Below are 15,048 nucleotides of genomic sequence, written 5' to 3' on the forward strand. Positions count from 1 at the left end.
TGCTTGCGAGCCCAAAAGCTTGTCTCCCTTGTGCAACAGTACTAACAGGTCTAACAGGAATTATTGTCTTCATTAATAAGCCTTCTCCTAACCTGATCAAATTTGATCCCTTCATTCACTGCAATTGCAAAGTCGAACACAGTAGCTTAATCATCAGGAAAGTGATGGAGAAGTGAAGATGCAGCTACCAAAAACTTCAGAGCCAGCAAATGACTTACTACTAGTTAATTCAGCTGACGGATGTTAGCTGCAGTTGCTGTAACTCAATTGCTTGCAGCCCTCCACATTGTACATGACATTTCATAAACTTCAAAGCACTGAGTGTCCAGTGTCTCTGGAGTGAAGCCAAGCTCAATACTTCTGCCAAAAAACCAGTTTTTCAAGCTGAAGTCCATCTGCACATCTAAAACCATCAAACTGCTCCCGTTATAAACACGTTCCACAGATGCAGCTGGGGGATTGTGTGCTGTAACCGGAATTTCATAAACAACTACTCTGTCCCAGTCGCACTCCAGCTCAGGGTAGCTTCGTGTTACAGCAAAGCTGCTCCAACAGCTCAACAGCTCTCTCATTGCCGTCCCTGTCCGAGCTGCTCATCTGCCTCTGCTGAATCTTCTCTCCAGACTTGTACCAATTCAGCTAAGCTAATGGTAACTTGAAGGGACAGGTAACATATTTCTAACTTAAAGTCTTTCCTGTAGGTAAAGCTAACGCCTTGTCATTAGACTTCAAGGACACAAAGGAGAGGACAGTGTTTATGGCTGGATTTTGCAAATGTTTCCCCCATCAGATTCTCATTTGGGCGGAGACCAAAGTTTCAAAGGGCAAAACCTAAAGCTCAAACCTACCTTCAATCCTTGCCAGGGCAGACTGCCTCGGAGGAAATACATAAACATATGGCCGAGGGCTTCCAAGTCGTCTCGACGACTTTGCTCTAGAACAGAAGAGATGACAAATTATTGCTGCAGCTGTAGAAATGGATCTGAGATCTGATCAGTAGCCACACCTATTTCTGAGATAAAGTTATCACAGAGAAGTTCCCTTGCTGTCTGTAGCTCAGATCTTGTGCAAAACCACCTAGAACCACAAAACCCCATAAAATATGTAAAGAAAAGATCAGCTAGAAGGCACGAGATAACACAGGAGCTGTAAGACATACTGCCCAGCCTTAGGTAGAATGGATAAGAGGTGGAAGTATTAATCACAGAGGAATAAAGCAGTTCCCCAGTTCTCTGGACCACCAGCACCAACGGTGCACCTGCAATGTGGTGCTGGACTACGTTATTTCCTCTAAACTACACAGGAACAGGCAGGGGATGCTTGCAACCAGCTGCAGGGAACTACCATGTTGCATAGTGCCAACCCTTTTCCAATTGCTTCTGCAGCTCATCACGTCAGAGCGGATCAAAAATAGCTTCTTCTAGCACTGCTTTTCCTTGTGAAACACTTGCTGCTGTTGCCATGCAGATGTTGATTATAAATGAGAGGGGGGAAAAGGGGCCTCAAGCCAAAGGGAAAAAGCATCCTTAAAATAATCTACCAAACTGTATTGACAAACCCAGGGGAGGATACAGGACAGAACAACAAATCTGGAGTGCAACAGCATGGGACTGCTGCTGTGCTGGGCTGTATTGTGCAGACTTGGGTTCACTGAACTTGCAGATTGATTTGATGCAACCTCCTCTCCTCCGAATCTCCACCTGCAAGCAAATAACGTGCTCCACAGCCGCAATCCAGAGCAGATCTATTCATGCAGCCCACACGCCACGACAAACTGCGTGTGAGCTGTCCCTGTTGCTGCATCATCTGTAAGAGGAGAAAAACGCAGCTCTTTGCCCAGCATGACTCTCCTTCAAAAGCAGCAGCAAATTTAACCCTCAAAAGATGCTGGGTGTGAGAACACTCAGCAGAAGGGAATTGAGATGAGAGTTCCAGCAGGTTACCTTAATATAGCTGTAAAAATGGAAAAAAAAGAGGATGTCCTGGGTAATTTAGTGCAACGATGCAGATGAACTTCCCGAGAAGATGGTTGAGTGCACTCATCTTTCAGAAAAACTGCAATCAGACTCCTTCACTTTGCTCGGTCCTGAAATATGAGGGGGCCGACTCCACCTGGGCTGGCCCCACCAGCAAAGCACCAGCCCCACAAAACCCTTCTGGGCAGAGACAGGCCCCTGCACAGCTAGTAGCCAACCTTTTCCTTCTCAAATACACCCGCCCAGAACCACCTCTTCCCCCACAGGAGCTGTGGCGTGAGCTGCAAAACCTGCAGGGAAAAGGGTCCTAAAGAAGGCACGTGATGTACTTCAAATGCAAGCAGATCTTCTTTCCCCATCCACCCACAGAGTGCATCCCTGGCACCAGCAGCTCCTGAGCCTGCTCCCACTGTGACTTCTCATTCCTCCATCCCTTCCTGACTCTTCACCAGGTTTTCCAAAAATAGAAGTTGGGCTTATCCCTCCTTACTCCCCAAAGAGAGCAAGCTCTCCAAGAGACATGAAAGCCAGCAATGCCTTGATCTCATAGCTGGGAGACTACTCAAATTCCATTATCTTACTGCTCTTATGAGTTTAAGTGAATATAAACATTTAATAAGGTTTTTTGCCTTTCAGCCACAGAAATGTAATCTTCTGGTATGAAAGAAGACAGTGAGGAGAGGAGATGAAAGCCAGATTTAAAATTAGTTAAATCATTAATTTTCTCTAACCAATTATTAGGTCAGGGAACATCCAACTCTAACACCTGAAACTGGAAGGTACCGGTACTGAGCTGTGCTATAAAAATCTATTTGGTCATCATTTAGTGCAGCAATTACTACCCGCCTACTGGCTTGTAACAGTGCAGGGTTGCTACCAGTTATTTATTCCTAATAAAAACTGTAATTACGAGGCTTCCAACATTTCAGCTGTCTCAGTTCCTCAAAAGGGGGAAAAAAAGCCTCACAACTGTAAACAGCATCAGGGCATCAAGAGGTTTACAAATAGCTTGAAAGGCATGAGAGAGCCATAAGCCAAGCTACTGTCAGAGGCCTACAGGACTCGGCATGGCAAGCTCCCTCCAACAGACCTTTGCCAAGATGAGTGTTGATGGACATGTATCGCGCTGTTCCAGTTAAGCTCTTGTGTTCCCTGTAAGGTATGTGTTTTTTGGTTTCCGGATCAATGTACTCCTTTGCCAATCCAAAGTCTATGATGTGAATGACGTGCTCTTTCTTATTGCCTTGCCGGCCAATAAGGAAGTTTTCTGGCTTGACATCTCGGTAGATGAGGTTCTTCGAATGCACGTACTCCATTCGAGATATCTGCAAAACAATGAGGCAAAAGTTATTCATGAGCAGACCATCTACCATGCTCTCCCATCTAATGAGGCAGCGAGGTTTTGTTAGCCCATCACTGAGCCTCGGCTCAGTGCTATCTCAGATTTCAGCTGCTCTACAAGAAACACAACAACGGATGGACCAAGGCAGCAGTTATGATCGGAGCTGGGTCACGTCCTTCGATGCAGAGTTGGAAAAGGAATTTGTCATCTCCTCCCTTCTCTGGCTACCATACTGCACTCTCTGACTTTATTCCTACAGAAATTGCAAAGACTGTTTCTGAAACGTTACCACCAGGACACAGCTCTTGGAAGGATGCCACAGGGAATTGCAAGCAGCCTTTTTGTATTGATTTTAAACATACTAAACTGGTTACCAAGATCTCTTCCCTTGCCCACAGCCTTCCCTTGTTGCTCTGTGTCTTACCACCTTCCTCCCTCGACCCATATGTTGTCTTAGACACGCCAGATTCTTCATGGAGGGGGATTTTTGGGCAGGCGGAAGCCTTACGATCCTCAACGCTGACTAAAAATAATAATTAACCTCATCGGTTGTCAACTAGGAATAGCTAGAGTATTTTTCAGCTTTTGACTAACTTTGTTCTGGCAGTATGACTGAAAAGGGAAGCTAAAAGGGCAGGAACCCCAATTCCAAGGTGATGGAGGGCCATCTCCCCTCTAACAATGCTTATTCAGACACTCATCATTAATACTGCTTTTGAAACTAAAAATCTTGCAGATAAAGTCTGAATATGTTGCCGAGCAGTTCTCCTTTGAGTTCCTAACTTAATAGATGATTCCAATTGGAAATAACTCACAATTTCACTTAATTTATTACCTTTTAATTTGCTTTTTAGGTTTTAAATGAAAACATGTGAATTCCCTTTTATGGCCATCCTGGTCCGCAGCTGCCCTGCGTGCTGTAGGGCATGGTGGCTTTTTTGAGCAAGATGCTTCTTTGGAAACATCTTTAGAATCTACCTGTCTGCATGCAGGCTTGCAACACTACGAAACCATTGCAAAGCTCTCGCAATCTCCAAATTTTGCACTAACGAGCACCAGTCCGCAGAGGTCACTGCCGCACCATTGCGGTGGACCTTGCAGTGTGATGCTATCAGATCTGGGGAACATCTAAGGTGAGAGCCACCGGCTGGTCACCCCCCAGGGAGCTCCCTGCGGGGACTTGCTAGTTACTGAGCCGTTCTGCACTGGGTCAATACTGGCAGGACGGGTCCGTGCCTCCCGCACAGGGCAGGCTGGAGCTCTGGATCACCAAGCCAGCTTTTCCCCCAGCTGAGCAGCTGCCCAGGCAGCAGTAACCCCACGTCAGTCCTTCCAGCCACCCTGCTTGCCTCAACCACGAGCACCGTTGGGCTGACAGACCCTGACTGCTCTTTGGCTTCTTGCTCTGAATCCGGATGCATTTTCAGCTGGCAAACCCCGATCTCTCTTTCTCTTCACAGATGTTGGATCCACACCTGGTGGAAAGCTCCAGATGCGTGTGATCACTCCATCCCGCTCCCAGAGGTTTATCAGATACCTTATTTTTAAGGAAAATCTGCTGCATTTCTACCACCCAGAAAGAAGTAACAGGCAGGAGGGGGCAGCACTCCTTGCAAAATAAAAAATGCTGTACAGGGAAGGCAGCAGACAGGAAAAAATTGACTGCAGGTGAATCAGTCTTAAAAAACAGGACTTGCTCAAAGGCTCTTCAAAGAAGGTAACAGCACATGTTGCCATTCCCCTCCCCTGTAAGTAGCGATTTATTTCAATGCACTGAGAAAATGGGTTTCACAGCTAACAGCCATTATTTCTAATCAATTACAGGATGATGCAGAACAGAGCAGATGCTCTGCACTTCAGCCATTCTTCACGCTTTGAATCACCTAGAGGACACAGCAGCAGGTTGGAAGACAAAAAGATATGTCAGGAGGCAATTCAAATTAAGATGCAACCCTTAAAACTGGAACAAAGTGTTTCCCCGCCTCTCCATACATAATAACCTTTCAAACAGAGCCTGACTGGCTCATTTGATTTGTCCCTGCTACCAGAGAAGCTCCATTGTTGAAACGGCCAACAGCAATTACACAATCTGAAAAAAGCTTTTTTTTTTTGTTCCTTAAAAACTCACAGCAAGTTGCATTGGCCAGGACAACAACTTGGACAGTTGAGATGTCAGATGAACCGATACACGCCAGCAACACTTAGAGATACTCATTTGTCTGCCTTTTTTGCTTCCACCACACACACAGATGCTGTTGGGTCTTTCATATTCCTTTTTCTTTACTTCCACCTGCCTGGATACTTCATATGTGCTGCCGGAGAGCTGCGCACAGCCAACGACCGCTGAAAGACGCTCTTGAAGTCAGAAAGATGTTTCCTGGAGTAGCCTCCATGCTTTATTCACCCTGCCAAGACACTTGCCCTGCTTGTGGCTGCTAGTGATGGGGAGCTGGTGACTATCTGCGCTGCATTGCCCTTCTAGGCTTGCTGCCTGAGAAGAAAACAGCAGTGCTGGTGCAGCACGACCTTAGCCTGACTCAAACCCACTGCACAGCTGAAGAAGTGGAGAAGTGGAGTTTCCATCCCAGAAATGTGCTGGATGCAGAGACACGGTGCCCACTCCTTCGTGTTTGAACTACAGGTTCTAATGTCCATGCATTAATTCTTCTATGGACAGAGAAACCACTGCAAGGAGCTGGGACTAACTGTTGGAATTGCTTTTACACTGGAAAAACAGTGACTGCGAAGCAGTGTTAACATCTGCTCTGTTAGTTTAACAGTAATAAGAACAGACTATGGCATTTTATTATAGGACACAGGAACACTAGGGGTGGATGGAAGACTGCTTGTGATTTAAAGCAGGATTTCCATGGCCATGGCTGGCCAAGTTCATCTTCGGAGCCATAGATCTCCATTTCAGATGCTGGAGAAACCCCTAGGAGGGGAGAGCATCCCCTGGTACACAACAGGACCCCTGCTCTGTGGCTGAGAAATAAGAGGATATTTGTGACATTTAACCAGATGCCAAAGAAACCCATGCGTTTATTTTCCTTTCTCTGCCAAGGAAGCAAGTGCAATAATCCCTTTTCCCCCTAAAAGGTAACTCTTAAGGATCTGATCTTGATGGCAATCCTATCTTTAGACCCTCCCAATAAATCTGAGCCCTTATTCCACACATCACCTGCTTGAATATGTATAGATCAGATCAGCAGAGATGAAAAAATTTCTCCTGTTTAAAGGCTGTTTTGGTGTCTCTTATGCAAGCCCATTTTGATGGTCACCAGTCAAAAAACGTTTCACCATGACTTGGTCCACATCCATTACCTGGCACAATGGACCTTGTCTCTGACAGCAAGCACTTAAAGCAAGGGTGAAAATAACATTTACTCCTGACAAAACTGAGTTGTCAATGAGCATTGCACACGTTGGACATAGCCAAGAGTGAAAAATTGAAGCCAGAATAAAAAAACATTCTCCCCCAGCCCAAACACTAAGTCAGCTCTGCAAAGCCCTAAGATGACTTCTGATTTATGGGCTTCAGGGACTGATGTTAGTGAACAGGTTTTTAATTGCCAAGCTTTGCTCTGTTCAGGAACATCAACCACTTGATCTATGCAGCTGCACACGGCGGATGGAGGAAGCAGTTCCAGTTTGATGCTCTTAGCAGAGCAACATGAAGCTTCGGAGACACACAAGTTACAGCAGTAACAGAGCTGGAAAATTTCCACTGGGAGGGAAAACGGAGGACTCCTTCAATGCAGGTTTTCATGGAAAGGTATGAAATAGTGCATGAGACCAAAAGTGTTTCTGATTCGACTCAAGCTGTGTTTGATAAGCTGCTGCCAAAGCTCTGAACACAATGCATGCTTACCAGAAGAACATGCAAGCCTAGTGACAAACCTGAGGGCTGTGTGGCTCATCCCCCAGCTGAGGCAGACCTTCCTACTGCATCATCTTATCTGAAAAGATTCCAAAACAGGCTCTCCTTCTTGAAGACTCATTATCATCTGGTCTCTATCTCCTTCAGCCAGGAGAGTCTTCTTCATGTAAAACCACATTTAAATTCTCCCATAATCACAAGTGACACTCCTTAAAACAATGATGATATATTTGTTTCTCCTAGAGGGCTTCTCTTTCTTCTAACATCTGTAGGGTTAAAGGATCCACTCCAGTCCTGAGATGCTGCTACCTGTCAAGCTAAGTAAGACCAGCCAAGCACTTATGCTTATTAAAAAACATCTTTCAGAGATGCCTCTGACTAAAAATTGACCACTGGACACAAAAAAAGGAGATCCAAATGCCACCGCACCACATCCAAAGCTCCTGCCTAGTTTTAGCACACAGCACACATGTAGAGGTCAGAGATGTGCTGCAGCAGCATTCAGGCTTAAGGAGGGAGAGGGCCGAGAGGAAAGCTAAGTGAGACCTTGAAAGCAGCAGCTGGCTGCTGTCGGGCTGAGCCGGCAGTGGCAAGGAACCATGCAAACAGCAGAAAAGGGACTGGATGCTCCTAAAATCATGGGGATCATTACATGCAGGGTTGGGGAGAAAGATCTAGGGGACAAAGAAATAGACACTTAACAGCCTACTAGCTCAGGACACCCCAGCTGCCAGCATTGCTGCTCCAACAAGTGCAAAGACATCCATGGCAGACCTTTCCTTCCTCCGCCTCCAGAGAGGATCAAGCCCAAGGCAGGAGAGGCAACGCAAAGGTGACTCCCAGCATAGGCTTCATCTGCTCCATGCTGCAGAGGGGCTTCCCAGACAAATAGTACTGCTTTACCTTTGTGTGGTCTTCCTGGGCTTAAAAAAAATAATAATTTGATGACATTTTGGCAAGAACTGAACCAGAGTAGAAGTGTTCTGCAACGTGCCGAGTTGTCCCTCACTCCCTACATCAGGGCAGGGTGCTCCTCTCTGCTGTCTGGGTGGTACTGGGCCATTCACATTTTTGGAAGTCTCCCTGGATATTAGCCTTCATTAACAGGCATGTCAAGCATCAGAGGAGAGAAACACTGCTCGTGCAATGCACTGGATTCTGACAGTGAAGTCTTATGTCTCCTCATGCCTGTGGTCAGAATTACAGCAGCTTAAGCAGGCTTGGCTGGTCAAAAGCAAGAGCAAAACATAATTTATGGAGGTGACCCCACTGAATTTTACAGTCCAACTTTCCTTCTCTGATGTCTCCCTCACACTAGAGCGTGGCACAACGACTGCAATGATTTAGTGTAGGAACTAAGATAAATCCAAGACAATTTCCCCCAAAGCCTTGCGGGTGGACCGAAGGGTTTTCATTCCAGTCAAGCAGTAAGTGCGAGCCCCTTCAGAAAACATGTCTCCAAGGGCCAGGCAAGCCCTTCTCCCAGTAAACCTCCCAGGGAAGGAGATGGGGCACACCTGAAGATGCTAAATCTGTCTCCTTAAATGCATATGCTCCAAGCTGGTAACTCATGTAATCTTCCTGAGAAGATTGGAAAGGTCCTAAAACATCTCCCCATGGAAAAAGCAGCAGCACTGCCTGTTCCTTTTGGAGAACATCAACTCCTCCATTTGCGACTGCTTTTGGTGTCCCCCTGCATCTGTTTTTCAAACTGATACCAGTGTCTAGATGAACTGGCAGGCTGGCTGAGGTCGCAGGATCAGCAGATGATGCCAGTGAAGACCGTCCAAGTACAGAGCTAATCTGCAACCCTAGGGCTTGGCAAAAGGCAGATGGACACTGCTGTGACAATCTTGATTTCCCCAGCAGTCACGTGGGAATAAATTTAAATCTTTACATTTTTACAACCAAAAGGTCATACAAGCTATATCCAAGGCGTTACCATCTGGTGTCACTTGATTTAATAAAAAAACAATACTACAAATTGCTTTTCCACTGATGAAGGAACATGCAAAACGAACAAAACTAGACTGCTCAGCCATAGGAGGACAACTTCATGAACCCAGTATCAGGCAGGCACTGTTCAAACTTCTGCATCTGTGACCTCAATTTTCCATTTGAGATTCTGCTGTGGCAAACTTCAGTTTATTTAGAAAGGATTGTGTTCCTCACTCCCTTCCCATCTTCTCTTTCCTTCAACACTTCTATCCACAGATCTGCTAGTGTGAATATACAGTCCCACCTCTGCTGTGCTACTTGGGTATCTGCAGACCACAGGCTGAAAACCAGAAAGCCAAACTAAAATGATAACTGATTGGCCCTACCAACTTGTGCAAGTTCACTCACCATGTTTAGTATGTTCAGTTTTCACATTGTCCACTTTTAATGCAAACACAAATCCAATACCACTTTCAGCTTGGTTTCCTTTCCTTTTCAGGCAAATTAGGGACTCCATGATGCTGCCCACAGAGCTATTATTTTCCAACTGTTAGCCATTTAAAACCATTGGCCAATTTTGACCAAATGTGACCAAGGCAGAGACCTCAAATACTGGTATTTTGGTAAGCAGAGCTCAGCTCCCACTGCTCTGAGAAGTTTCAGTCTATGACCAGCCTGGTAGCATCAAACCAGTAAAACTGGTAGGAGTGTGGGAGGGTGCTGTACTCCCTGTGTCGCAGGGAGCGGGTAAGAAATGAGATGTTCTGGGGGATGTCCAAACAGAGGGAGGGAGCTGGGGTAGATACTGGGGCAGGGGTGTGTAGGGGACACAGGACGCAAGTCCATAGGAATCCAGCTTCACTGGTTCTGCTACGCAAGGAGCAAGTTTGCTCATAAGCATAATTTGACCTTCCCTTCATAAGCAAGAGTTTTTCTCAGACCTGAGAAACTTTCTTTTATAAGATGGAGAGAAATTTTTTATCAAGGCCTGTAGGGACAAGACAAGGGGCAACATTTTTAAACTGAGAGAGGGTAGGTTTAGGTTGGGACATAAGGAAGAAATTCTTCACTGAGGGCGGTGAGATGCTGGAATAGGTTGCCCAGAGAAGTTGGGGATGCCCCATCCTTGGAAATGTTCAAGGCCAGGTTGACGGGGCTTTGAGCAACTTGATCTAGTGAAAGATGTCCCTGCCCATGGCAGGGAGGTTGGACTAGATCTTTGAAGGTCCCTTCCAACTCAAACTATTCTGTGGTTCTACGATGGAAGGAGATTCTCTCTCCAACCAACAGACACCCCTGAACCTCGCACTGTACCAACCCCATCCTTCAGCTAACCCAGGACTGACATAAACACGAGTCGGCATCGTGAAGGCTGCCGGGCAGAGCCCTGCCCACTGTTACTCACCAGCTGGATGGCTATCATTAATACCGTCTTCAAAGTGAACGTTCTATCACAGAGGTCAAATAAATCTTCCAAGCTAGGACCAAGCAGCTCTAGTACCATGGCATTGTACTTTCCACATGGTCCGAAGTAATACACCTGGGGAAGCCCTTCAGCTGGAAGAATATGAAAAGAATTGAAATCAGTCAACAGGACAATGTTAATACCCCTTCTCCTATGTGTAAATCCTTTGCTGGGCAGAGCCTTTATTTTTACCTCTTGAGTGTCCTTTCTGTTTGATCTTGCCCAACAAACAAATAAGTTTCAGCACGCACTGTGAATGAACCGAAGGCCAAATCAGTGCAAGCTTTGCTCAGCTACACCCTTGAATACACAAATGGATTTCAAAGCAATAACACGACCACATGAAAGCTTCTAGCTTTGGCAGCTTAAACGCTTAGACTTATGGAACAAGACACGGAGTTCCCTACGTTGCACTAAACACCAGGCAAAATACAACCCCAAACGTGGGCTGGCACTCGTCTGAGCAGTTAGGAAGATGATAGCCCTTGCAGAAAATAAGGCATGTCCAAAAAAGGGCTGCTTTTTCAACCAAGATAATATATAGCCGCAGTTTTTTAGCACAACCTTACACAAAGTTTACTCTTATTATACTCCTGAGAAAGGAAAAAAGAAAAGTTTTCCTTTAAAAAAGAGCAAAGATTTAAATTTTGACCCATCACCATGTAAAAATAAGCAATCGTAGTCATTAAGCATATGTGCAAAGCATTTTGCTGTAGTCGCACACAAAACTCTCGACACCCAACTGGTAGGAGCCAGAGCCTACCCTTCCCACCTAACAGCTCAGCAACAGATTTCTCAGCAAGAGTACGCAATATTTATACTCAGCTGACAGTGGCTTTTTGCATGGATTAGCTTTCTGAAAGGCACCACAAGAAAAGGGAAAAACCAGCCTCAGTGCCTGAACACTCACTGAGCTGCACAGCACTCCTTGAATTACCTTTTAGTCAAAAAGAAAAATCAGACCAGCCCATACAGGCAGAAATTCAGTGCAGGCAGGGCTAACTGCAAATTCTTCTGATCAGCATCTAGCACAGGCACTTGGCGTCCCGACATCAGTATCAAGCTGTGTAACACTTCTTTTAAAAAATATATTTCCAGTCTGCATCTCATAAGCAGTTCCAAAACACAATGGAAGGGTTTTTGTTTTGAAATATGGGATTTTGTCCTATGTCAAAACAACATCTTTGCTTGAATACATAAAGATATGACGTCCTGCTATTCAGTGTAAAGGCTCAGCAAGGGGAGCACTACTATGTACACAGCCTTTTTTCATAAAGTTGCACAGAGGTCCGTAAATTATATAGCATGGGACCTGAAAGCATAGTGATTACAAATTTTACAGCACGTTTTAAGTAAATGCATACACACATCTATATTTACATATGAGATCAATATTAAAAATAGCAAAAAACTTCACTAATTCTCAGATACCAGAATTAAATTGCTTGTGGAACTGCACGGTTTTGTATCTGCTCCGTGGTGTGCTCAGACAGCCTAGCCTAGCACAGCTTAAGGCAGTAGAATAGGGAAACACTAAGGCTGGAGTGTGTCAGCAACATAATAACTTTATGTCCTACTACAGATTTAGGAAAGCCTCCTTAATCTGCCCAACGGCACTCATCAACTTGCCAACAGTACAATAAATGCGGCGCTGAGATTACTAAAGCTTAAATATTACAGAACTCATGCTCCCATGTATTACTCAAAAAGAACAAAATGCAGCCTGACAAAGATTACTGTAGGATGGTTTTAATCTTGTTAACTCACATGCTTGGGGAATCATATTAGGTATCAGTCATCAGGATGCATTAATGAGATATTACAGAGTATTGCAGGAATTCCCAGTCTAACTGGAGTTTTACATCCTATGTAAAAGATTTACCTAACCTGGTCTTGGGAGGCTACTGCTCCTAACAGAGCTTCATGTTTTAGGAAGCATTAACAGCAATTAAGTCCTCTAAGAAAACAGGACGGTTTGATGCAGAAGCAATTCAGAAAGCCAAACAATGATGGGATGTGATCCAGGCAGCTCCAAAACATTTTCAAATACCCCCAAATCAACATAAATGATAATTTAATGCCATCAGCTTAGTGCTGAAGGCTTGAATAATTGCAACAGCTCTTGAAGTAACTCATGGTGAGCCACTGAGTTTTCAGTAAAATCTGATGAGGACTTACCTACATAATTACATCTAATACCAAGATCTACTTTTTAGAGAGTAACAGAAGAAGAATAGAGAATAATAGTGGAGAATAACAGAATATTCCATAAAAAGTTTAAAACTGAAACCATTATAAATTCAAGATATAAATACAGTGAGTACTTCTACCACAATTTCTACATCAGAATAACAGTCTTGAAAAGTGCAAATCAGAAAGGAAACCACTTGGATTAGGAGTGTGCTAATTAAGGTTTACAGGAGAAGAAAATTGCAGAAAGGCTCTTAAGGAAGGCGAAGAATCCTGTTCCCAGAGCAAGGGGAAAGGAGTACATTTACAGCCTTACTTGGTAAAGAAAGAGCATTGCAATTAAAATTAAATTCCTACTGGGCATAAGAACCAGGAAGATAAATTGCAGTAGGACTCAAAAGATGGGGATTTCATGTAGGGAAGGAAGCAACGCAACTATTTAGTGCTCTCTGGGGTCCCAACTCCTTCAGTTAGCTTTACCTACTCAAAGCCTTACAAGCCAAGAGCTTGGAGTACCCTTCTCAGCTTTAAACCTCAGGAAGGCTCTGCTCTTGGTGGGAGCTCCTACAAGGTGAAGCTGTAGCGAAGAACATTAAAAAAAACCATCCTAAGTGCCAGCCTACAGAAGACATTATTAGTTTCAGGCATATTTTTAGGGTTCGATTTTTCTCTGAGGGTTTTCAGCAGCAATGCTGCCAGCTCTGCAGTCAACAACTTACCTACTGGCTTTGCTAGAATAAAAATGCTGTAGTATATATCTCATTTTCAGACCCAGGCTGCATTGCTCATGTATCCTGGACCCAAAGGGGCATTGCCTGACAAGTCCTGCAGAGCCTCCCAGCCCAAACCAGGGCTTCTCAGCTCCACACTCGTTACTGAAATGAAGTTACAAGGGACACAGGGTAATGCACGCTCAGCTCAGCTCACTCAAACACAAGTCAACACTTAGCATCTTTTTAGGAAGGAGCAAAGCTCAAAAGAGAAGCTGTAAGCTTGATGTAAATATTAAAGGGTGCCTGTTGCCTGCAGGATCCAAGCAGGCAGATGAGGCTAGATGATTTCAGGATGGTTCTCTGCAAGCTTGAGATACAGGCATCTCTGGACCCAATCTCCTTAGGAACAGTAAAAAGGGGCAGCCTGAGAAAATCTGCATAAAATTTTATTTAATCGCAGCCCATCTGCATAATTTGTGATGTAGCTTGGCTCTATTTCAGCAACAAGCAATGTGTCCTGGTGCCACAGAGTCCATTGCCATGGTGAACCACAGGAACTCCACAAATATCACGAGCAGATCTGTAAATACTTAAGAAGGACGTTGCCAACAAAAGAGATTGATTGAGGAAAAAGTATCTTTTGTCTGGGCAGTCGAACTTGAGGTTTTTAATGGCAAGCAATTGTGTCGGCAGAGGACTGAAAAGGTCAAAGCAAGCCACGGTGCTGGGAAGCAGTCTGTCCTAGATGTGCAGTTCTGGATTCAAAGAGTGCAGGATGAAAAGCCACAGGCAGAGCAGAGGTCTCATCTTGAGGATTCAAAGGTACAACTCAACACTTGAAATACAAACCATGATCAGTTTAATGTAATTAATGTACAAAATCACATCTAAACAAGGAATTGCTCTGTGGCGTTAAAGAACAACAACACATCAAGGGAAGAAAATTCAAGCACAACACGTTCAGGTTCTCCTTTGGAGAAAAAGCAGCCTGTTACAGTGGAGGCTGCTGCAAGCAGAAATCGTCCGAATTTGCTTAACAGCTTCGGTCTTGCTGCTGAGTGATTTGGCTTGTAAAAGGCCCCACTCCACCCTTGCTCTTGTGGAAAGTTTATCACCCCAATAAACACAGACTGATCACTGCACTGGAATCCACAGGCAAATTCTGCTATTTCAGCAGTGCGATGTCTTGGAAAAAATTCAAGCTGAGCACAGCGAAAACCTAGCATAGCATTTCGGAGATTAAAGCATCGTGGCTGGAATGAGAGCAAATACAGACATCAAAGCCGAAAACTCAAGACTTTGCTTCCACCACGCTCCCGAGCAGCCACACAACTCCGGCCTTGGGTTTCCCAAGATGCTAGAACTCTCACTGCTCCTGTGGGCTGCCACCAAAAGGGACCATCCCATCCTCACTCCACCCTCACCCGTCCCACCACCTCCCCGTGCTCATGTGGCTGAGCAGTACGTCGGATCAACCCAAAAAAAGCTTGGTGTTCACTTGAGCTTGAATGCAAGAATGGGAACAGTAACAAACAGCAGGACCA

The 15,048-nt window shown here is 44.9% G+C and overlaps 1 protein-coding gene across 5 annotated transcripts in view; it reads right to left on the bottom strand.

The window, feature by feature from the left end:
- Positions 1-15,048, bottom strand: part of CSNK1G1 (casein kinase 1 gamma 1) — a 110,335-nt gene that overhangs the window by 21,312 nt on the left and 73,975 nt on the right. For all 5 annotated transcript variants that reach the window (XR_012652847.1, XM_075045754.1, XM_075045752.1 and 2 more), the window contains 3 exons: positions 10,542-10,693; positions 3,067-3,301; positions 849-934 (listed from right to left, as the gene is read on the bottom strand). Coding sequence is in view for 4 of the 5 variants with exons in the window: in XM_075045752.1 (XP_074901853.1) it covers positions 849-934; positions 3,067-3,301; positions 10,542-10,693 (473 nt within the window). In the remaining variant the exon portion in view is untranslated. The remainder of the gene's footprint in view (positions 1-848; positions 935-3,066; positions 3,302-10,541; positions 10,694-15,048) is intronic.

The sequence above is a fragment of the Buteo buteo genome, chromosome 13 (genome assembly GCF_964188355.1).
Source record: "Buteo buteo chromosome 13, bButBut1.hap1.1, whole genome shotgun sequence".
Classification (NCBI taxonomy): domain Eukaryota; kingdom Metazoa; phylum Chordata; class Aves; order Accipitriformes; family Accipitridae; genus Buteo; species Buteo buteo.